This window comes from Dysidea avara, chromosome 11 (genome assembly GCF_963678975.1).
Source record: "Dysidea avara chromosome 11, odDysAvar1.4, whole genome shotgun sequence".
In the NCBI taxonomy this organism is placed as follows: Eukaryota; Metazoa; Porifera; class Demospongiae; order Dictyoceratida; family Dysideidae; genus Dysidea; species Dysidea avara.
Window position 1 is genome coordinate 25,238,123 of NC_089282.1, and position 26,068 is coordinate 25,264,190.

Here is a 26,068-nt window from a genome sequence, read left to right on the forward strand (position 1 = left end):
GAAATTCTTTAAAGCGGAATGCATTAATTTAATGGAATACAATCAGTTTGAAAGTCAAAGATTACCGATACACGGACGTCCCGATTTAATCTATGGAAGTATAAACCCTGTACCGTCTGAGGATAAGGAATCTGAAAAAGCAGATTTTTTGAGTGAGCAAGAAATGGCAGACCAAGGATACCGGATCATCTCCTCAAGAGAGGTGGTTCTTCCGCGGGAATCAGGTTTATTGTATAACCTGCAGCGACTATGGGCCATATCTCCTAGGAGCAATGCTATAAGAACTACCAAGTATACTATATTCACTTTCTTTCCTAAGAATTTATTCGAGCAGTTTCACCGTTTTGCGAACTGGTATTTCCTGCTAATTATCATTTTAAATTTTATTCCACAAATCCAAGCGTTTGGGAAGGAGGTGTCCATGATCCCCTTGCTGTTTGTGTTGACTGTGACAGCTGTCAAAGATGCTTTCGAGGACCTGAGGAGGTTCCGGTCAGACAGAGAAGTGAACAACCGTGAAGTTCTGGTTTACGATTGGTAAGTGTGTTTGTACTTTAGTGCTTGTTATATGCACCGTACCTTGGGGGAGTGAGTGGGGATTTGTCACTCGGAAGTTATCCCCAGAATAATGCATACACCATTGAATGCATAAGCACGTGCATATGATTGAATCTTTTGGATAGTGGACACTTTGCGTGGGACTGGAGTGTACTGTAGAGATTACACAAGAACCCTCATTGTGATATTAAACAGGTTGTACACAGCATGTTGTTAGTGATTGCAATAGCAGATTATAGTATCGTGTGAAGTTGTCCTTAGAGAATTTACTGACAACCTACCTTCATTGGGTAGGTGTGATGTAATGTTGATAGATATATCAATGTATCTGTCACGACTATTGTAGTCTTAGAGTAGTGTGTGACAGCTGTAGCCAAACAGGTCTTTCCCCTTATAAACTTTAGATTATCATTGTTTAGCCAATGGAAGTCTTACTATTTCCTTTTTTATAGTAATTGTGACAAGGGCTTCATCCCTGTGTTTTGTATCTCATCCTCACTTATCAAACTTCTCCTGCTAAGAAGTTTATAATTTCACACTCTAATAATACAGTCAGTGCATCATGTTTTATAATTGTGTTTTGTTGCCAGGGAAACTGACATGTTTGTGAGTCGCTTGTGGCGAGAAGTTTGTGTGGGAGATTTTGTAAAGTTGTCCATCAACGAAGTAATTCCGGCCGACATTTTGTTGCTGCACAGCAGCGAGCAGGACAATATTTGCTTCATAGAGACAGCAAACATTGATGGAGAGACTAACCTGAAGCAACGTCATGTGGCGCAGCAATCTTCAGACAGTATTTCAGTAATGGTGAGTGGGAGTTGTTGATTGAGTTGATGTTAAGTGTGTTGTGTATGTGTTCTGTTTGTTTAGTCTTTGGGAGAATTTCAACCATCTCAGTTCAGTGGGGCTGTTTATTGTGAGCCACCTCACAGCAAAATTTATGACTTTAGTGGATACATGTGCGTTAATTGCCATCTTTTGTAACTGTGTGTGTGTCTCTCTCTGTAATCTGTGTGTGTCTCTCTCTAACCATGTGATTCTCTCTGTAGCTATACTTTCTCTGTAAGTATGTCACATTGTCACTACCTAGAGTATATCTAAAAACATTTGTGAGTAAAGTTTCTAATCTGTGTGGCTATTAACCTTTCATGACTCTTCTTTTGCTACCCATTACAATCAAAACATTACATAATGAAAGTGTCCTCCAACTATGCAAAATTCAAATTTACTTTTTTTATGTCACTATCTCTGTAATTACGCCATTGCTATTGTTACTATGTCACTACTTTTGTATGTAACAATGTACTGCATGTCACGTTGTGTATACGTGTGTGTTGTACACACACTGATTTATTGTACACAGCATATACCCTGATGGCAAGAGGATCCCGGTTAACAGGAATCACCTCCTGCTGCGAGGGTGTGTACTTAGGAACACTCAGTGCGCCACTGGCATTGTCATGTATGCAGGTTAGTAGTATATACCGGAGACTGAATTTTTGTAAAGTAGTGAATGTTGTGAGAATAGCAAGTGTTTCTCTTTATAATGCAGTTTGGATATGAACAGTAAAGAGTAAAGCAAAACACAACCAAAAAATTTTTTATCAGTCTCAATATTTACTGTTCTACTTTAAATCAATTGTCAACTTTTGCAAAAAAGACTTCCTATATAAATCTTGTTTAGAGTAGCTGACTATTCTTATTATTCCATATAAGGAAATACTTCTATTTCAGGTCACGAGACTAAGAGCATGTTGAACAATAGTGGACCACGGACGAAACGCAGCAAATTGGAGCGAGACATCAACACTGAAATATTATCATCACTTGCAATTCTTCTAGTCCTGTGCATCATTGGATCAATAGGTCAGTGATGTGTGTGTAGGTGAGTAACTGATTGTGGGTTTTGTATCAGGTACTGGAGTGTGGACAGAGTCGAGGTTTAAGTCGTTCGTCCAATATCTTCCCCAAGATGATGATGACAGTGTAGGACTGGAGGCATTCATACGATTCTGGACTTTTCTGATTGTTTTACAAGTGAGCGTATATTGATTAACAGTGAGTGGAAGTGTCTTTCAACTGTCAAGCCATAGCTGTCTAAACTATACCTTAACTAGTCTCACGTAGCCAGACCCTATTTCTCCGTACGGCGCTTATCAATTGGAAATTATAAGCGCCTGCTCCAAAAGGGTCTAGGGTCTCTACAATAGAAAGGTTCTGCAGGCAAACCACCTCTGGGTAGGTGAGCGTTGATTGGCACTTTCAGAAGAGGTGTGGATGACCACAGTTGGCTTCATCCTCAGTATAGGCAAGGCTTCAGCCTGTTTCAAACTCTACAACCAAGGTACAGTTATTAAATTTGCTTGTAATGAGCATATCATGTCTGAGGTGTGAGCTAATGCGTAATCATATGTACCTGAGTTGTGAGCTGGTCAGTCTCACCTCCAAACAGCTCAGAGAAAATGGCAGATGTAGCCATTAGGCAAGGTGAAAGTAGTAGTACTATATTAACTATGCCACGAACCCGATGCGAGACTCAGTATATTCGTGTGACATATCTCGGACATGATTATGCTCATTGCAAGCAAATTTGATAACTTTACCTTGGTTGTAGAGTTTGAACAGGCTGAAACCTTGCTTATAGCTGAGGATGAAGCTAACTGTGGTCATCCACACCTCTTCTGAGTGGTTTAGGGCCAATCAACGCTCACCTACCCAGAGGTGGTTTGCCTGCAGAACTTTTCTATTGTAGAGTCCCCAGACCCTTTCGGAGTAGGCACTTATAATTTCCAATTGATAAACGCCATGCGGAGAAATAGGGTCTGGCTACAGGAGACTACTCCTTAACTTTTTAAGCACTTTTAACACTAATGTTTGGGTCATGGTAGTATTTGCTGTGTGTGTGTAAAGGAATTTGATTAGCTTACCAAGCACATATAATTTTGGAGAAGATGCATGTACACAGTTCAGAAATTTTGTGTTGCATTAACTCTATACTAGGGTTGAGCAATCGTGACATTTTACTGCTTTCACGATGTTAGGATGCAATCGAGCACAATGTCTGTAATTATGATAATTTTCATGATTTTATTACTCACATATATCAGAAACATCGTGTATGCACAACTTTGTATGAATTATTTATATTTCGGTGAAATTGTGTACAACTGTTCAACAAAATTAAAGCCATCGGGTGTTACAGTTTAGTACAATTTATGTACAGCATAAAAATGGTTTTTAACAGGTAAGCTTTTTAACTACATAGTAAGATTTAATTTTTTAAATAATGAACTGTCCCAAAAGTGTAGGCTTGCTTTCTGGATTGTGTTCTTCCATAGCAGTATGTGGCCACCATTTACTAATTAACATTTGCAGTGATGTTGTGACATTGTGATTGTTTATAATACATAACATCACGATGTTCAGAAATAATCATGATTAATCCCACAATCGATATAATCTCCCAGCCCAGTGGTCACTCCATTATCCGGCCATCAACTATCCAAACTTCGAACTGTGAAATGACTGTTCTATTAGAGTATTTTAACACTATTAAAGTATGGGCTTTGTTTGTCCTAAGGACCCAATGAGTCTGGATAATGGAGGGACCATTGTAACTTCTTGTGTTTTATAGCCACATAGTTGTCGTATTGGGGGACTCAAATATCATTACTTTGATGGTTTTAGCACATCATTTAAAATATTTTTATTGTAACAGTTAGTTCTATTAATGGCTTGTGTAAGTGACAGTTACTTTTTCCATATATGGCATAATTCAAATACACTTGTAATTACCTCATCATTGATTATCTCACTTATAGGTCATCATACCCATCTCCCTTTACATCACCATGGAGATAGTGAAGTTCATACAGGTGAGAACTATTCTAGGGTATGGGGGACCAGCACATGTTACTATTCATCAAGTGTAGGAATAGTTTAGTAAGGCCACATCTTGTTGGTCCATGGGCCTGATCAACCTACTTTTTGGTAGCTTGGAAATTTGTAGTACAATCAAATATCACTATATCTCTGTCTTTCTAATGTGTTTGACTACTAGTGACACTTATTTGCATTTAAGATTTCTTGTTTGTGTATTAATGTACTAACCCTACATTTTTTTTGTCATGAAGCAACCAATGAAATTGAAGACTGTTGTAAACTCTTGTCTCCATCCAGGTCTATTTCATAAACTGGGATGTAGACATGTACTATGCTGCAAGGGATACTCCCTTCCAGTGTAGAGCATTAAACATCAACGAAGATCTTGGTCAAATACAGTATGTCTTCTCGGACAAGACTGGAACACTGACAGAGAACGAGATGAGATTCCAATGTTGTACCATCGCTGGGGTGAACTACCCTCATCAATTAAAAGGTAAGACCTCACCTCTTTTTAAATGTGCACAGATGTATGGCACAAAGAGAGTAAGAACATTTCAGCATAGTTTGGAGTTAAGATCCAATATTTATTTATTTGTGTGTATGGTACAGCTGAGGATAAACATGATAGTCGCATGTGGTTAACAGGCTGTGAAAGCAATGGTAGCAACTTGGATAGGTATAAGTGTCATGGATGGGTCGGTTATGGGTCAGCCTATGTTACAGGTGCTTGTTGAGTAGGCCATCTCCAGTTACTTGTTTTAATATGATCTACCCCTATTTTAGCATGAAATGTTTGTGCAATAATTATCCTCACATGGGTAAGTCCAGGCTATATGGTTTACTGCCATCTTTATGCTTACAAGATTAACCTGTAAGGTTTACATGAATTTGAAAAGTCAATTGTGTGTGTGTGTGTTTTTTTTACCTGTTTGCCATCTTTACATATTATCATCAGCTATCATGTCATATAATAATGTAACAACATTTATTGAAAACTGTTTATTTCAGTCACCTTTGGGCCAAAAAGCAGGTGGTTATATTAGGCAAGTCACTGTGTACACAAATGACACATTAGGGAATAATTATTACAATGGCCAATTTAGACAGGTAACTGACATACAATGACCTGGTAAACAGGTTTCATCTTAGTACCATAAATTTTATTTTATTTCTCTCTCATGAGCAATATCTTAACCCAATTTGCAGACCAGTTGGATGGACTAGAGCAAGCACTACAGAGTCATACTCCCATGGACAAGAAGGCTAAAATAGACATTGAGCAATTCTGTTATGATGATGACCTGCAGAAGAAGATTTCTGAGCTTTCTTATGATGACAATGACAGCTGTTTACATCACTTCTTTGTTGTCCTGGCGATATGCAACACAGTTGTCGTGTCGAAACGTCCTAAACAGAAGGAGGAATCATCGGAACCAGTAGATGAAAACTGCGAAGTACATCCCTACAATTTGGAGAACTTGTCTGAAGCAGTTTTGTCGGAGGTTCAACGGTTGCTAGGCCACACTAATATCAACGATATTGAGTATGAGGCTGAGTCACCTGATGAACAAGCACTAGTTGAGGTAACAACATCAGTAATCTCTAGTATATCTAACCATTATTAGTAGTACAAATCTTTTTCATTCAAATGTCTGACACGATATTTATAACTGATAAAAAACATTTCCTGTAGGAAAGACATTAAAGTATGCTGTCTGTTGTGTCTCATTCCCAAACCTGTAATGGAGCCAAACCATGCATGTCTGCTCTTGACATCTTTACTGTCACCACTAATCATGTGGCTGGCTCAGCTCAACTATAGTCTGTGTCAAATTTATTTTAATTTACATCACAGGTGTGGTGGGTTACCACTCACCAAAACTACTGATAAAAATTATGTGATCCGTTAATAAGAGTAGTAAGATGGTTGTACACTCCTGTAGTAGTTAATAGTGTAGTAACAACGGGACTAGAGGAAATAGTCCATTTCATTTCAGCTCCTTTTTTGTACCTTGTGCAGTTCAAACATATACAGGAAGCTCTAACAGAAGCAGTTCAGTGTAATTGCAGAAGAACCACAAAGAAATAACAAAATAGAGCAGTCATACTCTCTGATGAAACAGTCAGATACATCCAATGTAGTTCTCTTTGAAGTTTTATTCATATTGTTTACCTGACCTGCAAGGCCACTGCTGTTCAGTGGACCCTCAGTTTTGGTTATCTGAACACCAATGTGTCTCAGGCAATGGTAAAAAGTGTTCAGATAAGTGAATTGTTCGGATAATTGAAATCCATACATTTATATACAGAGCTCTGTTGAAATACTCTAATAGAACATACACTTGTACTCAAAAATAAAGCAATTTGACTTTGAAATACAATAACTTTGTAATTATGAAACAAAATAAGTGAATGTAAGACAAATACATGACAACAAATACTGCAACTAGAATCAACAGTTTCAGATAACTGAGGGTCGGATAACTGAGGGTCTACTGTAGTTGTTATCCATCTTGTTTCTTTGTACTAGGCTGCCAGGAAATATGGATATGTGTTGCTGGCTAGAGTTCCTGGCAAGGTCACCTTGCTAACTCCTCATCATGGGCTAGTAGAATACGATGTACTGCATGTTCTTGAGTTTGACTCTCGTCGCAAGTGTATGTCCGTCATCGTCCGCCAGAAGGGCACAGATCAGGTGATCCTCTACACTAAAGGAGCTGACTCAGCCATTTTCAGTTTCCTTGATCATCACAGTGGGCTTAAATTTGGTATGGTGTTGTACTATTTTTTAAGTCAGAGGTATACATGACTGAAGTATGTGGTAAAATTTTGATGTACTGGTAGATTGTTAAAACTATCAACTAAGACTGTTACTTAGGGACCCGCTGATTATGTTGGCATAATTTTGAGCATAATAGGTACCTGAAAGTATTGAGCATAATGCTAGCATTATAGGAAGAACACCTGTACAATACTATAAATCCTTGCTTGTCAAAATACAAATCACAGAAAAAGATCGATATACTCTAATAGAACAGTCACTAACTATCAAGTACTGTTCTATTAAAGTATGTAGATATTTTCTACAAGGATGTATTGTTTTTACTTCAGCCACTACCCATAAAGTACACATTTATTAACAAAACATAGGAATTGAGGCATAAATGTTGAGCATAATAGGTTTTTGAGCACTGCTCAACTAAAGAGCATATCGGCAGGTCCCTACTGAGCACCACTACTTCTGAATAGAATGCACACCATGACAAAGTATTCCAATAGAATAGTCGTTATTATTGAAGCACTAACTGCATTAGTTTTCTCAACGTGTAGTGTTAGGATCCAGCTCAATTATCTGAGCACCTTTGTTCCTACAGTTAGACAAATGTGTTCAGATTAGTAGGTTTGTTTAGATAACTGAAGCCCTTTGATTTATAACAATGGAATACTATAATTTTAGTGTTCTTAGAATAACTGAGGTGTTTGGAATAGTGAGAATATGTGTTTTCCATTAGGTGACTATCATGGAGTCCAGGAAGGAGGATTAACCAGAGCATCACTCACACAAGCTCAGCTCAACTTGTATGCCAGACTGGGACTACGTACTTTGTGCATGGCTAAGAGAGTAAGAGACAATGTCTGATGTCCTAATATTAAATGGTCGCTACTAATGTTGGGAAAACTTTAGTAGTACAATTGTCTGTGGAGTAAAAGAAATATTTTAGTTGGAAGAGATATGGAGCAGGGGCAGGGCATACCTAAAGAGAGTTTCAGCAAACCATTTTAACATTAAGGAATCTAGACCAGTATTTGGGATCCATCATGAAACAGTTCACTTAGCAAAGTGATACTGCTTTATGTGATAGCAACATCAATTAGTGTATTGGTATTGTTCTGAACAATAATTGATTGAGTTACTCTAATAAAGCAGTCAGGCAGTATCTACTCTAATATAACAGTCACTTTGCTGTAGTGGAAACCTCTTTTCAAGATTCCTGTGGTTATGGTACTAGTTTGTAATGAAGATGAACTTAACATCAGTTGTTTAATAAAAGTGCTGTGTTCCATCATCAGTGACCATTTTGTATTAACATCATTGAAGGTCATTTGCAGAGCATATGACCAACATGTGTACATCAGGTGCTGAATCAGCAGGACTACAAGCAGTGGTCCACACTACATCATGATGCTGAGGTATCTCTAACTAACAGAGATGAACTATTGTTCCAATCCTACCTCAATATTGAGAAGAAACTGGAATTGCTAGGTGGGGATGTATGTGTGTGTGTGTGCATGCGTGTGTGTAGTGTGTCAGTTTGTGTATTCTAGTATTCTCTAGTGTTACCAATCAAGAATCAGGACACACGATAGTGTGTTGTGTGGCCGAGTATGGCTAGTGTGGATGCTTGACAGACAAGTGTGTATTTTATAGGAACTAAGAAAGTCAGAGAATACCCCATAGACAGTGTTTTAAGCCACCTGTGTCCATGCAATGTACAAGTATGTCAAGACAAATGTATTTTTGTCAGGACACTTTGTCCTGGCGCTTAAGAATTCTTATCAGGAGCACTGATAATGTAGCACGTTTGCAGCCAAATTTTTGTACTAAGAACAACAGAATTATGCATGATTTTGAAAATTGCAAAAGCGATTTGTTGTCACACCTACAGGGTAATCTGCTTGATGGAATAACAGTTACTATCGTTGTGCAAAATTTTTGTGGTTTGAAAGTACTGAAAGTATTAGTTAAGGAGGTATAAAGCAAAACCGAAACATATGAAAAATGCGATCGAGATACTCTAATAGAACAGTCACTGATAAGTAAAAAAAAATGTTGGAAAAACTCCAGATTTCGAACCAGGGACCTCCACACCTATATACCCAAACCCTTACCACACTGCTGTCACTGCTGTCAGTTGCTCACCTCACTTATTTTCTACCTTATAAATGAGAGTTCTGGTTTAGAATGATAACTCCTAGATCTATTCTAGAACATTCTATATCATCGCAGAAAAAAGGTGTACTCTATTAGAGTGCTACAAAACTTATGAAATATCCTATGTCAAGTGCAGCCAAGTACAGCTGGGAGACATGCTTGTTTTACAGAACCAAGAAAATGCCGTTTTAATGTACCATAGTTCCAGAGTGTTTGAACGGTATAATTAACTGTTCTTGTTGTGGAAACTTTCTCACAGTAGGGCATCTCCCGTTTGAGTTGAATCTGCCAGCTATCATTGGGATATTCGCACCTTCAAAATTCAGTTCTTTGTAAATACACAGAACCACACAGTCTTTGACGATTCCTAAAGGGTTAAAAGGAAGTATCCAGCAAGGCCAACCATAGGTTGACTTTGGAACTTGCAATTACAAAAACAAGTGATACCTGCACAAAAACAGCCAAGCTGTGACCTTAACAGGCCTGGGTGAAAAAAGTTGTGAAATCAATGGTGGCGGCCAACAAATGGCTGCAATGATGTTAATGCTAATAAATTTTAATAATGGCTGTTAATTTATTACAAACCAGACTTCCTTGAGAACAATATGGACTGTAAGTTGCTACTGGTAGAATTAGACTTTGTTTGATGGTGGCTTACATTTAAACAAACAATAGTAAGTCATCCACTGGATGCCACAGCGTAGTGGTTGGTTCCTCTGTTATTTGAACTCATTGAGCCCTGGTGCATTCAGACAATTGAAAAGTTGGATATATGAAGCCCATTTATATATAGACCTCTGTTCAATTACTCTAATAGAATACACACACCACACTTTAATAGAACAGTCATTTGAATAATAAATGTTTGATTAATCAATGGCTGGGACCACTGTGGGTCATTTCCAGGACTGGTCAACAAAGACCACTAAACCCCTTTGGGGGGGGGGGGGGGGGGAGGGGGTTGCCTGCAATTGTATAGTTTTGGAGTCAAATACTCCACCAGTTGACAAAATACTCTAATAGAACAGTCACATCTAGTGTTCAGACTATTGAGGAGACATTATTCCAACGTATTTGGTTCCTTCCCGCATAAGAAGCTTTTGATATTTGGGATGAAAGAAAGGTATAGTAGTTACAACACAGTGAAGTTATCACTGTACTATTCCATGATAAGTGATAACAATAGATTTTGGTCTTCTATCACTGAAAAGGAAAACAGGTCAAAGTGTTAGGTCCCAAATTGTCTGTTATAGAGAGATTCCACTCTACTGGTAATTCCCACACTCATAATCATCCATTATTGCAGGTGCTACAGGCATAGAAGACAGGTTGCAGGATGGAGTGCCTGAGGCAATTGCTGGGCTGAGACAAGCCGGTATTAAAGTGTGGGTATTGACTGGAGACAAGCAGGTACAGCAACTCTTAAGTTGAAAAGTGTATTGAATTGGATTCCGGGCCCCACACAGGAGACTGCCATTAATGTCGGCTACTCTTCACAACTCTTTGATGAAGTCATGGACATTATTATCATCAACGCTAGCTCTGAGGTGACTTGATAAAATGCTCTATTGTGGGTTTTAGTTTTTGGAGTTTAGACCCCTTAAAGATCTTCGCATTTGAAGTGACTTGTATTGATCAACCATTTGTCTATAAGTATAGGTTGAGTGCAAAGGGAATTGCTTCTTATACAGTTGCTTGAGACTTTTTATGCTGTCATCATTCCCTATTGAAACTGTATGTATCCAACCAACATTGATTTGGCCAGTGAAATAAAGACATTGGGCTATAATTACATTTGACACACAGTCGCACACTTGGTTGTATTTGTGTCTTTGTAGGAAGATTGTCGTGAGCGGTTGGAATATCGTGTGAAAGAATTAGAGATGCAGGCAGGACTGGAGTCAGCATCCTCTAGCACCAGCAGCTTTGACAACAGTTTCATCCTCTCAGCCTACACTGCACCAATCATTAAACTGGCTAAGAGCAAATTAAACAGGAGCAAAGATGAAACTGATTTGTCATTTACTGGTCCCCCTAAGGCGTTGGTGATCGATGGAGCAACATTGGTATTTGCTCTTCGAGACTCTGTCAAGGGATTGTTTTTAGAAGTGGCAAAATATTGCAAGTCAGTAATTTGTTGTAGAGCTACTCCACTACAGAAGGTGAATCATTGAGAAATGATGTGTCGTTAGATTTTGATAGAAGCTAAAAGCTAAATTCTAAAGTGTAATTGATTGTCTCTGAGTCACAACAAAAACATGCAAATGACTTGTCGACATTGTCCTGATAGTCTTCTAGTTGAAATGTTTGTAAACCAAGCTTCAATTTGTGGACAGGTTTTTGTAAGAATCTGAACCCCACACAGAGCCAGCTATATCTAGTATCAGCTATATAGTACATTAGTTCAATTGTATTTATTTAAATACTCTATAATCCATGAATTATTGAGGTATTTCTAATTCCTGCAGGCTCAAGTTGTACAGCTGGTTAAAGAGAAGCTTGGTGCCATGACGCTGGGTATTGGCGATGGAGCAAATGACGTCAGCATGATACAAATGGCCGACGTTGGCGTGGGGATCTCAGGAAGGGAAGGAATGCAGGCTGTAATCGCTAGCGACTTTGCTATGGGACGATTCCATTTCCTACAGAAACTGTTACTTGTACATGGCCACTGGTGCTACTCTCGGCTCTCCCGACTTGTATTGTATTTCTTTTACAAGAATGTGGTAAGATATTATATCTATATACACTGGAACCTGTTAATGTGGATATTGAGGACACCTACATAATCCAGACACTTAGTTAAGGTCCCAAAGTATCCCTTAGTACATAAACCGACCTGGAAAATCAGGACACCTTGATAATCAGGACACCTTGATAATCAGGACACCTTGATAATCAGGACATCTTGATAATCAGGACATCTTGATAATCAGGACATCTTGATAATTAGGACACCTTGATAATCAGGACACCTTGATAATCAGGACACCTTGATAATCAGGACACCTTGATAATCAGGACACCTTGATAATCAGGACACCTTGATAATCAGGACATCTTGATAATCAGGACACCTTGATAATCAGGACACCTTGATAATCAGGACACCTTGATAATCAGGACACCTTGATAATCAGGACACCTTGATAATCAGGACACCTTGATAATCAGGACACCTTGATAATCAGGACACCTTGATAATCAGGACACCTTGATAATCAGGACACCTTGATAATCAGGACATCTTGATAATCAGGACATCTTGATAATCAGGACACCTTGATAATCAGGACACCTTGATAATCAGGACATCTTGATAATCAGGACACCTTGATAATCAGGATACTATTGGTTGGTCCCAAGACGTTCATATTTTGCAAGTCCTACTGTTTTCTTGCATAAGCACAAATATGATTTCTTTCCAGTGAACAAGCCTCTTTCAAATAGATTACAACAATTTAAAGTGCTGTCGATAGCACTGGAAGATTTTTCCTGCCTACTCATGCACCATCTGTATTTAGTGCTGCTTTATTCGAATGCACTGAATATATTAGAAGCATGTCAGCCTTCAAACCAGCATGTTAACCGGCAGTTGTAGCTTTTGCCAGTGTGTGTAGCTTTGCAATAATTTCATGGTATAGATGTTTGAGAGCAAAGGTCAACATGTTGTTTATTTACTTGTAAATGGCTGCTAAGTGTTTATGAGAGTTGTAATCTCTTCCTACAGGCATTCGCAGTATTGCTGTTTTGGTATCAACTTATTAACGGATTTTCTGGCTCTAATCCCATTGATGGTGTGAACCTGTTCATGTTTAACTTGGCGTACACATCTCTGCCAATTATCGTTGTTGGTGTCTCCGATCAGGACCTCAGGGCGGAAGTGTTGATGACAGACAAGTCACTTTATGCACAAGGAAGGCTCTCAAAGATCTACACCAGGTTTAAATTCTGGATAGCCATGTTGGAGGCGTTCTATCAGTCACTGGTTGTCTTCCTTGTAGCAAGTTGGGTGAGTCAAATTCCTGTAAAGTGAGTTTTGTGGGGGAAGAGGTACAAAATTTTACAAGCACTAATGTTCACACATTTTCATTGCATCCCTGAAGTGTCTAGTATTTACCTTAATGGATTTAGCAATAGCTGTGGCTGTATTTTAGAAACCTTTACTAACCTTCTAGCAAAACCTCTTGATTTGAAAGCTGAGCTTTATATACTTCATAAATTTCACATATTTCAACCATATTCTACTCTACCAGTTAGTTAGTAGAGGGTGACCCTACTAACTTGGTCGGAAAATGGGCAACTTGTCAGGAATTTGTCCATTGTCTGTGTCAGTCCATTATCATAAGCCCTGACCTCACACACACAAACAAGTATGCTATTGCTATTACTCTAATCATTTTGTTATAGGCTTATGATAAAGATGTTATTGGCTTGGCAGAGTTTGGATTTGTCGTCAATATCTCCATGGTGTTCACTGTCACTTTCCACCTGGCCATTGAGACCTACCACTGGGTGAGTAACTCAATCCCACAATCGAAAATATTTGAAGTGGTTATAAATAGGATGGCATTGTTCATACTAGTTTGTCTTAAATGGTGAATATTTTTTAAATTTTTCAAGCAGGGGTACCAATAATAATTGGTTGCCCCTTGATAAGCATAGTGAAATGTTGTGACCTGCTGAGTAAAATTACAGGGGGGTGGGGGGAGGTCATGATGCATTCAAGCCCATGTACACTGTGAAGTGCTAGTTAATATTTTCATTAAATGTAGTAACACTGCCTGTTGGAAGTACCAGATTGTGCATCAACGATTCTATTATAGTCATCTATAATCATTGTTACTGTTGGCGGAAACAGTGACTGCTATGCATCGTCATCGCTATAAGCCCCATTTCACCATAACGACTGGGTTTTTTCAGTCAAGAATCACACCGTTGCAAACAACAAAATTAGTTTTAGAAATGAAATATGTATTACGCCCTGTAGCACCCCTTCCTCTACTTCGTGTACAGAGACTATTGGCTCATGTGAAATTCTTTCAGTGTTTGTGCAATACTATTGCGAATTCACGTGGACTTGTCCTACACCCTTGGTGAAACCTGACCTGTTTGCATAATTCTGTTTTCGAGATAAATGCCATTGGGTAATAAATATGTGCCACATGAATAATTTTACATAAATATAATAGCTTCAGTAAACAGTGAAGGAAGACACAAATTGAAATATCTAATATACCAATGGATTTGCCTCTTCATGGAGAGTAAGAGTATCTTTGTTTTGTTTCTGTACCATGATGTAAACATGAGTTATGTGTGTTTGTTTACATTGCGGTAAAACGTAGCTTTATCGTCACTGTTTCTAAGCTTGAGCAACCACCTCTTGCTTAATAGCATGGGTGTGTTTAGGCCGATGGTAAATAGAATGACGCAAGTCTTAATTCTATAGTCCGTTGGGCTTGAGACTTATGATAGATTAAACAAGTGCCCGTATTTTTTTCCGTATAGTCACTGTACAAATCAACTCTCTTCTTCTTGTCTGTTGCTAAAACTCTGAAAGCAATAACCAGATAAGGCTGAAACTTTATTAGTTTTTCCCTCTAGACAGCAAAAAAGTCTTAAAATGAAAATACAAACAAGTTGGGTTTTGCTCAGCAGGTCACCATTAGTAACCTTATGAATGGGACCACCTCATCATAGTGATCAACTGGAAGGAAATATTTTAATCCATTGTATACCAGTATGTAGATGCACTTTGGTAAGGCTACAGTACTTGTTGTTGATTTTATGTATCAAATGCGTCACCCGTGTAGCTAATTCTCACCATCTAAATTTGGTACATCATGCAGTTTTCACCATTATTGCATCATCTTAATTGTAACTATAGGCACAGCAAGCTAAAGGGATGGAAGACCCACTCAATATCAGGGGGTTTTAACCCTTTAACTTCTTATGATAGCAGGATAATCAATAGAGGTCTTATATGAAAACATCATGTTTGAGCTTACTAGCAGTGATGTTTTACGGAACCTAGACTACTCTTAAATGTATAAAACATAGGGTGTTCTATTAACATCTTTAAACTACCGTGCAAATCGGCTACTGAACGAATATCCTATATACCGATATTGTCTGTATTCTGGCAGAAGCTACTTTACTGCGGCTGGTGGGGCAAATTTCGCATTCAGTGGCCAAAAACTCAGGGGCTAAAGCATGCTTAGTTACTGACATTTCTACAAAATGTAGCTCTGGATAATCTTCGTTTACCATACTGACAAATATTCATCCTTTACTATTTCTTTAAACAGTCTCTAACAACCATTACTAAAGTCAAAAAATCATATGTCCAGAAGTCATAAGTGCATCTATTATTTTCACAATGTTTCCAATATTTCTCTTAAATTACCATGGCTATTACATAACATAATAGCATCCCATAAATATACAGGACTCTTCTGAAGGCCTCTATGACAGATCAAAAAAATAGAGCAATCAGCTAACTCTGATAAAATAGTCAGGTGTATGTACGATTGTAATGAATATTGAGCCACCCTCCTGCATTGGTTTAAGATACTTTCCTAATCTGAAATATAAATTAACAATAAGTGACCTAATAGTGTCCTTGACATGGTCACTATAATGAGGTGGTCTTATTAATGAGGTCATGAAGTGCACCTTAGCTATATGTTTGGGACCTACTTGACATGGTCACTATAATGAGGTGGTCTTATTAATGAGGTCATGAAGTACATCTTAGCTATGTTTGGGACCTACTTGACATGGTCACTATAATGAGGTGGTCTTATTAATGAGGTCATGAAGTACACCTTAGCTATATGTTTTGGGACCTACTTGACATGGTCATTATAATGAGGTGGTCTTATTAATGAAGTCATGAGGTGGACTTAATAGCTGATCACTATTTGAGGCATTTAGTTTTTTGTGTGTTTAATTTCTTTCACAGACGATAGCCAACCATATAGTCGTATGGGGTAGTCTGATATTCACGCTGATCTTCAACCTCATCTACTGTGCCATAGACACAAGACAAGTATTCATTGATACCTATCAAGTGTTTCAGATGACAGCATCGAGGGGCAAGTTTTGGTTTGTGCTACTCCTTATCCCAGTCATTGCCTTGTTTCCAAGGTGAGGTAATTGTTGTGAGTTTGGAAATTTGTCTGTTGGTGTCATTACAGAAGACCAATGTCCAAAGTGGGAACATCTAAAATGTGGACACCTTGATAATCAGGACATTAATTTGTACTAGTGTACACATATTTAGACCCCTGAAATCAGGGCACCTCACTAATAAGGACACCTTGATAATCAGGTCTCATATCTATGGTTCCATTTCGTGTTGTATCTTCTAATCCAGTTACAGGGTTAGGTACAGGGTTTTGCATGTTGATCGTACAAGCCATCATAATACCATCCTGGTGCCTTGCTAGTATTGGCTAGGTATAACTAAGCCCAAAAATGCCTTCAGGATGACCCAATAGATTGCTACAAAATTTTGGAAATATTCAATGAAAGTTTCTAATGACTAACTGCCTGCCTGCCTGATGCCTTCAGACAAGCATAACTCAATAACAGCTAAGGCTACAGGTCACTTTTCGACGTTGCTTCAGCCTGATATGTTGTTCGTAACGTTGTGTGATGGGCTGAAATAATAGCTGAAGGCAAAGTGTAATGGCCACCTCACTTTAGAGTAATTGATAGTTGAGGTGCACACATCGCCTGTATTTTCCATGGTGATTGGATTGATTGTAGAGGTATTTCTCCTACTGTTCTTTGTATGTAGTGCTGTGTATAATGGGCTGAGCATAGCTGAAAGCGAAGCGTACTTCACTTTCGAGTCAGTAATTGATGGCTGGGGTGTGCGATATCAAGATTTTGATTTCGATACGATATTGATATGTAATTAGTAAAATATCGCGATATCGATTCGATTTTGATAATTACTTAAATAATGTGGGCGGATTAATTGCATGGGTGGCCGATATTCATAGATGTGCTTTAAATGCAATAGATCCACTAAAACCATTACATGGTACTACTAACAAGCCTAGGAAACTGAAAGATAAGCTTTTAAAATGGCTAAATTGCACATAACTGATCTTTATTTCTAGCATAATTGCATAATCACAGACCAAAATACTGTAACTTTATCTAAATTTTCTTGATAAATTGATTAATTGATAAAATACCGAGATCAGCATTTGCAATATCGAATTTATGATAATAATACCGGAAAATTATCGTGATATAGATAAATTTTCGATATATCGCACACCTCTACTGGGGTGTACATTCCGATGATGAAAACATTAACTCTGGCACTTCTTTCTTTTGATGTGGTATGTGTGGGTTTACCACTCATAATAATGTTATAAAAAAAGTAAACAAACAAGTTTAGGAAGATTAGGGATCATAGAAAAAAAGTTAACTAATAAGACAAAAGACAACATCATGTTTCAGTTCAATGCCCGTAGAAAGTAACTACATTAAATTCTCTATCCTTTCATTGTTATATGATGTAAGTAGGATGAAAGATTCCTGAGTTATAGGGCTGTAAAGTTAGAAATGTTATCCAACAAGCAGCTGATATTTGTAAGTTTATAGTAAAAAAAAACATTCAGAATCCCTAACAGATCATATCAATAGCCTTTGAAGAAAAACACTGAAATCACTGAAATGACCATGACAAGCCAACTAGTTAATACGTAGTATGCTCAGATACGGTACCGTTCAAATGCAATGTTATCTTGTGAAAGTGTGTAAAGGGCTTGGTACCAGTTTCACTTGCAAGTATTCATATTTGGGATGAATACTCGCAAGCAAAATGGGTGCCACGCCCTTTAATTAGCAATTTTTTTAATCCCTCACACTCTTGCGAGACGACATTGCATTTGAGCAGCACCGTACATTATCTGGGTAACGTAGGTTGAAGCTGAGGTTTAGCTGATGGGCGGCTCTCCTCTTGGCTGTCCTTCATGGTGCTGTGGAATGGTGATACAGCTCAATGAGACTATAGAAGCCTCCTCTTGTGATCCAGGAGGTAGTGGCGGTTACCTAACTGTCACATGAATTAATTACGCATGCGTTAGTGAACGAGTACCATAGTTAAGGCCTTAGCAATGGACTATGCAGCTTCCTCAAGAGTCTCCTCCTCGTAGTGTTTCTTAATGAGTTGTACCATTGTTGACCAGAACAATGAAGAACCAAGGTCCAAGAAACCCACATGGAGAAAAGAAACAGGGTGGTACAGCTTGAAGAGCTCAAAATGGGCAGTGGAAAATGCTCCTAAGAATAACGGTGGTTAAGCAGTGTTGTCTTATGTCTCTCATAGGTTATCCTCTGAGACGACCAGGGCCTTTGGCCCATACTACTCACTATAATTAAGTCATGTACCTCATATTTAATAATAGTATGCTTGCTTATACTAATGACTGCATATGGCCCAGTGCCCCCCTGGTATTCAAGGGGTCTTAATGATGTTTTAAAGACTCTCAAACTTCCTCAAGGTCAGTTCTTTTCGAACTTGCATTTGGCCTGGATCCATCGCTTGTCCCGGCTCACGCCCCATACTACATGCATGCCACAAGCTTAATTAAAACAAACTGTCCCTGCCGTGAAGCTGCTCTCGTTTGCTAGCACCCCTCCCCCTTTTGTAACACTAGGGCCCTATCCAGTCGTGAGTTACTGGTACCCAGCACAGCTCTTACTCATGTCTCTCCCTCTCAATAGACACTTTTCAAAACTATGTCATTGTCATAGTAACACACATTCTGCCATTTCTGCTATTCAAATTAGTTATATGGTTTTGACTACATTCCATGACGAGTAATTTAACAGAAGCAGGCACTCCTGGGGTTTCCTTGGGAAATCGTGATTCGGAAGCGCTTAAAATAGCTGGGCTGAAGTTTTGATTACGTTGTCGAGGGGCTATGGGGTATCTAAGCTGAAAACCAAGGCAGACCTCATTAGGCAGTAAGTGATTCACCAGCACCACATGATTTTTAAAAAGTCCCATTCCTTGTATACTTGTAGATAACCTTGTTTAGGTATATTTAGTGTGTGGTAGACATGTGTTTACAATTCTTTGCTACATAAACCCACCTGTACCAGATTAGTGACCAGCTGCAAATTTTATTATTATTATGTTAATAAATTTATAGTGAAAACTTATATTTCCAATGGCTGGGACAGCAAGATAATTGATCCTGATCCAGAGAAGCAGTATACAAAGAGGAGGGCTGCAATTGAACAACATCATTCCAATAATGGAGAAACAGCTGACTCAAATTCAGTCCTTGAGCTGAGCAGTGACAACAAGTGCTGGCCAAAGGGGTCCGTACACACAACAGATTGAAGGTATTTTTCCAGCTGTGCTGACTGAGCAAGTCACTTGCAGACATCTGGAAAGCATTTTAAAAAGAGCACTAGTTATTCTAATGTAAATTACTCCACTCTTCAGAGAGGACACCAATATTTTATGGAGTCGGAGGTATGTCCAATTTTGCTGCAAAGATAATCTGATCTGGATACAAGCTTGTTGCTACTGTAGCCAAAAGAAAAATGACTAAATGCATGATTTAAAGCTCGTAATTTCAAACCATGCTCCTCATCATGTGGCTAAAGCCTTTACACTGGAAGTGCTGGTGTGTGATGCCACATTGTGGGATTGCTAAAGCAGTCAATCAAGATGAAGCTAAAACATGTTCTTGTTGATCTTACGTGCACTCAAATATAGCAATCATGACACAAGCCCCGGTCCACTAAAATACAACCAGCTCCAGTCATGAGCTTATTGTAAAGGTAAGCAATCTAAAATTCAGCCTAAGAATAATCCAGTAGTCTACACTCTTTATGAAGCTCGTGCAAGACTGTAATTTTGAGCAGCAGGGTTTAAAGAGTGGTTTGCTGGAGGATCATCCCTCCTGTGCATTTGCCCGAATGTTACCTGATAACCCTCCAGACGACTTCATAAGCACTCCATTTGGTTACATTCCTAAAGGTAGTGTATTGTCTTATGATTTAAATGGGAGCACAAAAGAAACCAGTGAAGAATTTCCTGCTTTGCCAATCGGCATACTAGACAATACACCTTGTGTATTTCAAGTAGAGAATGTAGAACAGTGCACCCAGTTGGCAAAGATCGACATCACATTAGGTGAAGTCCATTCTTTGGAACAATGTACATGTGAGCAGTCACTATCAACCAAGTGGCAGCACTGCAGAGTGGGAAGAGTTACAACATCACAATTTGGCGATGCGGTCACTACCCTCTGAATCTTTTATCAATTCCTTTTTTTTGTAACTGCTATACGTCTGTAACTGTAGTAGCAGAGAAGATGGGTTGTGAACCTTAATTTCTGTTGCATCTAAAATAGCAGTTATGTTAGGATAATTTTTTTTTAAAACTTGCAGGCATGGTACTCCTAATTGTTCTATGGCTTGGCCACAATGGTAGACTGCCTAAACAGAGGTAGCAGTAATTAGTACAGTAGTAAATATTCGTGAAACTGAAGACTGTGATATTTCAATATGTTTGGCCAGATTGCCTTTAATCAAGATGTAGTCTCACCAGCATTAAAAGCAATTCATCTGCCTGACTTAAATTATATGGACAACCAACTTGTGAATTTGACTCTCTCCATTTAGCATCCCCTGGATCCAATCCTTCTTTACAACTATTTGTCCAGTTCTGAGCAGTAGCATTGTATACTACATTTGACCTCTGACATCTACATCCCTACTATAGCGTGAAGCCACTTAAGTCGCAGCACAATATTCTCCTTAGGTTGGTCTAGAAATTTGTGAAATGATATTTTAACCATTTTCCCCTTGATACTAACAGTCCTGTATCCTGATTTTGATTGATGTTTTTGATTTTTAATTTAACCTCATGGTAATCGGCATAGCCGTTCTTCCTTACCGGACGGAGCATTACACACATACAGGGTTACACATAAAAGTACAATGACAAGCAGACAACGTGACACACACAAAAACAACTATATCACACAAATAAAAATACAGTTAACTATTCACTACGCAACAAGAAGTCAAAAACAGGCACCGGAAGGTTTGATGATAAAAAGATGTAATCGGGTAATCCGTTCCACCATTGTGCAGCAGCATGTCAAAAAAAGTTTTTCTGGTAGAAGTTAAATGACATAATACTGGTGGAACAAATCGTGATGGGCATCTAGTATTATAGTCATGGTTTATTTCCAAATGAAATTGAAGGATCTAGTTATTTTGTTCAATGTAGATTTGGCTCATGGTACACAATGAACGATATTTGACTAGTGATGGAACAGACAGCCATTTCAACTTTTTACAATGATGGGACACGTGATCAAATTTTTGTAACATAACGGAACGGAACAAAAAGTGGGCATCCTTTCTTGCAACATAACAGAGCACAACAATTATGTGGCATTTTTGACTTGGCCCCATTCACGATGGCAGACAAAAAGTGGACATGGTTTTGGAATGTGTCTATAGGCACTATGCCCGAAGAGTCACTAAGGAATGTGCCTGAAGTCAGTTGTGGGGCCAACAATTTGCAGCTGGAGCCCTGTGACTCCTCACCACCCCGAGTTCACTCACCACTGAGAGATGGCAATAATATCCTCACCCAGTGGCTGGCTAAAACATTGTCAGGTCTAACGGACACAGGCAGAATACTATGACTACAAAAGGAAAGAGGGTTTATGTTGGGGTAGGACTCACGCCTATTCCAGCAAGCCTGGCTAGCAGAATCTGCCAGGGTGATGTCATAGACTTGGGGGAGCTACTCTTGGAGTCATGGCCACTACAACGAAGAGACAGGCAAGGCTAAGCATTGTTGTCCTTGAGCCATCTTTATGTACATGGCTGCAATGCTTTGCATCTTATGTCAGTGTGCATGGTTTGGAGAAGCCTGACTTATTCCAGAGCTGATGGCATACATGACAACCATAAGCCAAGACTTCACTGGTCTGGGATGGGTTCACTATGATGCAGCCTTGTCTGGTACTACTAAGTGATCTGAGATCAATCTTACTCTGTATGCCATGTACTTCACTGGGGCCACAGTATCAGCCTCAAGGTGTGACCTGTGCATGGCAACATCTCACAGAATAACAGAGTATGCCCTGTTTGGCCATCAATCCACTGAATCCCAAAACAGGCATTACACCCTTGAGCCAGCAGTGAGACAGTTACCACCATCTAGGCCAGCATGGTGTCCTTTTGGAGAAACCCGTCGTCTGTGGATAGGAACAACTGCACATTTGCAAGGTGCCGACACACCCATGTCAGTGCAATCTATCGAGGGAACCATCCAACTGTTGCCTGTCCACGGGGGCAGCAGGAAAAGACACCAGGAGCCTCCTTCAACAGACCGTTGTGACTGCATTTCTGGTGGCTGGTCCACTGGAAGATTGGCCAATAACTTATTTATTCTATTCACAGGAATATACCTAAGATTGTACATTAACTTTACACCATGGTTTTAAGCGTCCTAGCTTGCGGTATAGTAATATTTCATGTCACAACTCATGATACAGCACATGGTGTGTTAAGCATGGGCCAGGAAGCCTGACTTGTTAAGGTGGACATAAAAAGTGTCTACATAACTGTTCCAGTCCATCCTGATGATAGGCAACTAATGAGTATGCTGTGGGAAGCCTTGTTTGTCAACACTGTCAGCCCCCAAGATATTTACTGTTATTGCAGATACAGCTGAATAGATTGTCAAGTAAGCTGGTGTAATGTTTTTGATTCATTATTTTGATGACTTCTTGGTGATTGAGGCACCTGACTCTTCCCCATACGTTTCAACTCTCCACATGCTAAGGTCTCCCAATCACCGGGGAGAAACTAGAGGGCCCGACTACCTGTTTAACATTCAGATTGATTCACAGTCTTCGGAGAGCAAGCTACAGTTATCTGAACTGCAGCAGATGATCCTTCACTGGTTAGTCAAAGAGATATGTATTAGGAAGAAATCAGAATCATTGATTGGCTATTTGGCTCATGCAAGCCATGTTGTTCAAGACTTTCACGAGACGGCTGTTTGAAAAGCTTGCCAATCTTAAGGTTCAGCCTCATCACAGGTCTCGTCTCGGTGAACACGCTTGTATAATGATCCCCCCAACCTCTGCTAAAGCTACTGGTCATACAAAGCCAGACTGAACATCACCATCCTGGACAACGCTGTTCTCAAACTCTTTCTCACAGGGCTCCACGAAACAGACTTATATATCTGGAGCTCTTAATTCTGTAATCAATTTCAGCAGTAACCCCTTTCCCTGTATCCGAGCATTTACTAACATATTTTATTACATATAAGAGGACCTCATGGGAGGTACAATGGAGAGCTACTTAGCAGAGCAAGATATGCACAGATCTCATTGGGCCTAGGAGACCTCCAGATGGGAGATATGCCAAGGCTAGACTATGTGGTGAATGGAATTAAGAGGTCTACAGCACATTCAACCCAAAAACATCTCCTAACTACACCAGACATTCTTCTAAAGCTGACTCAAGTCTGGCAACCATCCCCAGACTCCCATGATACCTCTATGTAATGGATTGCAGCCTGTATGTGCTTCTTGGGTTTCCTACGGGTCAGTGAAGTGGTAGCCCCAGGCATCTCCAAGTTTGATAGTTAGTTTGTGCTTTGGTGATGTCAAAGTGAACAGCCGTGCCAACCATCAATACCTGGAAGTCCACCTCAAAGACTGACCCTTTTTTAGACAAGGTGTTTCAATCTACCTAGGGGCCACTCACTCACCCCTGTGCCCAGTAGCAGAAATTCTCCACTACATGGTCATTCTTGGCTCAAATCCTGATCCTTTCTTTCTGATGGGACCTACTTAACCAGGGAGAAGTTTGTTGAAGCTCTTCAATGGATTCGTCCAACTATGTAGGCCACAGCTTCAGGATAGGTGCAGCAACCACAGCAGCTAAGCAAGACATCTAAGACTCCTTGATCAAAACACTGGGACAGTAGCAGAGCTTGGCCTACTCCCTATACATCCATACTCCAAAGGACTCTCTTTGTTCAGTGGCAAGGACTCTAGTAGAAGCCTCATAATGTCATCAGCTGCATGACTACAGACCCTCATCATCAATCATGTTAATGTATTGCTGGAACATTTATATATTTGTTTTGGTTTTCTTGTATGTTTTGTATTTTTAGTCACGAGCTCAGGACTCATGCTTATATAATTAGTGCTAGTGTATCAGTACCATAATAATAGCCACAGGTGCTTGTGTATTATCACTCAGTACCATAATAATAGTCACAGGTACTGGAACAGTTGCGGTTCACCTGCAAGCTTGTAGGTCCACTAACAACATATGGAGGCTTGTTGTCTGGCCTGACCCTGAGGATCTCCATCCTCAGATGTCTCACCCAGCTTTAATCTACATTTTTAATTGATTATTTTAGTAGACACATGTGATGCAACTGAGCTTAGTGCCACTACCCAAATTTATGCTATAATTATTACAGTGCTCCATAGGTGCTGGAAACGGCTTTGGGTCTCACCTCACCCATTCATGATTTAAGTAAGGTATCCTCTTGATCACATGATTCTGGGTTGGGGTACCTAGGTTAATTGATAGGCAGCTGTCCTTCATGTTACAGTGAGGCTGTAGAAGCCTCCTCACGTGATTCAGGGGGCAGTGGCAATTACCTAAACTGTCACATGAATTGATCACATTATTTAGCAAATGGGCACCATAGCTAAGGCCTTAGCAATGATTAAGCAGTCCCTCCCAGACCTCATGCTGGGCTATTACATAATTTGTCCCGTAAGAGTGACCACACTGAGGATCTCCATCCTCAGATGTCTTACATGAAAATTTTAGCAAAAGACCAAGATGCCCTAATAATAATTACATCAGAAGTCTTACTGCAGAAGATATGAAGGAAACTATGTACTGTTAGTGTTTAAAAACTGTTGTGGGAGGATTTTTGGCAAACTATTATATGCCACATTATAATGAATATACTTGATTGTTATTGGAGTTACCCAATGGATGCCATCACATGATGGGAATGTGCCCGTAACCATAAAATAATATTGTTTGCTATCCATTCTATGATGTATTGCCTATATGATCACAATGATTGTTCCATAGGTTGATGATGAGAGTTGTGAGACAAGAAGTGTTTCCATCTGATGTGCTAAAGGCCAGAGCACAGGAGAAAGTGGGCCAAACTAGTTGTGCGTGTTTACAGCCAGCAGCTGAAAAACCTGTTGATCCTGTTGAACCTGTTAGTTTCTCACAAGTCCAAACTAATAATGATATAAACCATACCAACAATACGTAATTGCATAAGTAATCAATATTTGTTTATTTATTAAATCTTATAGTTGAATTAGTGAAATATTTGAGTTTAAATTAAAGTTTTGTGTATAAATGCACATAACAATGTAAGCTACCAAGATACAAAGTATCTCAAAGAATGACATAAAGCCAGCACCTATGAAGAAGGTCATGACTCCTGTATAATCTACAATAAATCTAAAAGCGGTATACTGAAGTTGTTCATTAATCTGTATACTCCAAGGCATTGTAGTATATAACAAGCTTTATGTTATCAATTCTGGGGTGATCAGGGAACTCAAATAATAGAGCACAGTGCCATTAGGGTATCTGAGAGACAGCAAAATCTGGCACTGG

General features: G+C 39.2%; 1 protein-coding gene and 1 long non-coding RNA gene across 2 annotated transcripts in view; one reads left to right on the forward strand and one right to left on the reverse strand.

Moving 5' to 3' along the window:
• Nucleotides 1-26,068, reverse strand: part of LOC136239146 (uncharacterized) — a 223,461-nt gene that overhangs the window by 60,749 nt on the left and 136,644 nt on the right. The gene's annotated exons all lie outside the window — the stretch shown is intronic.
• Nucleotides 2-25,772, forward strand: LOC136237519 (phospholipid-transporting ATPase VA-like). The gene is made up of 20 exons (XM_066027694.1): nt 2-537; nt 1,149-1,365; nt 1,429-1,517; nt 1,922-2,028; nt 2,293-2,424; nt 2,474-2,595; nt 4,380-4,433; nt 4,738-4,936; nt 5,650-6,026; nt 6,974-7,211; nt 7,956-8,065; nt 8,581-8,707; nt 10,683-10,786; nt 10,843-10,923; nt 11,215-11,538; nt 11,845-12,102; nt 13,107-13,388; nt 13,787-13,891; nt 16,341-16,525; nt 25,523-25,772. The coding sequence occupies exons 1-20, from the start codon at nt 32-34 to the stop codon at nt 25,713-25,715; spliced, it is 3,810 nt and encodes a 1,269-aa protein (XP_065883766.1). The 5' UTR covers nt 2-31; the 3' UTR covers nt 25,716-25,772.

What these genes read in the sequence shown, in the direction of transcription:
- LOC136237519 (XM_066027694.1), top strand. Translation starts at nt 32, where the DNA reads ATGGAATACAATCAGTTTGAAAGTCAAAGATTACCGATACACGGACGT. An exon ending in ATGAACAAGCACTAGTTGAG is followed by an intron (nt 6,027 to 6,973) that starts GTAACAACATCA and finishes TCTTTGTACTAG; the next exon opens with GCTGCCAGGAAATATGGATA. An exon ending in TATTGACTGGAGACAAGCAG is followed by an intron (nt 10,787 to 10,842) that starts GTACAGCAACTC and finishes GGCCCCACACAG; the next exon opens with GAGACTGCCATTAATGTCGG.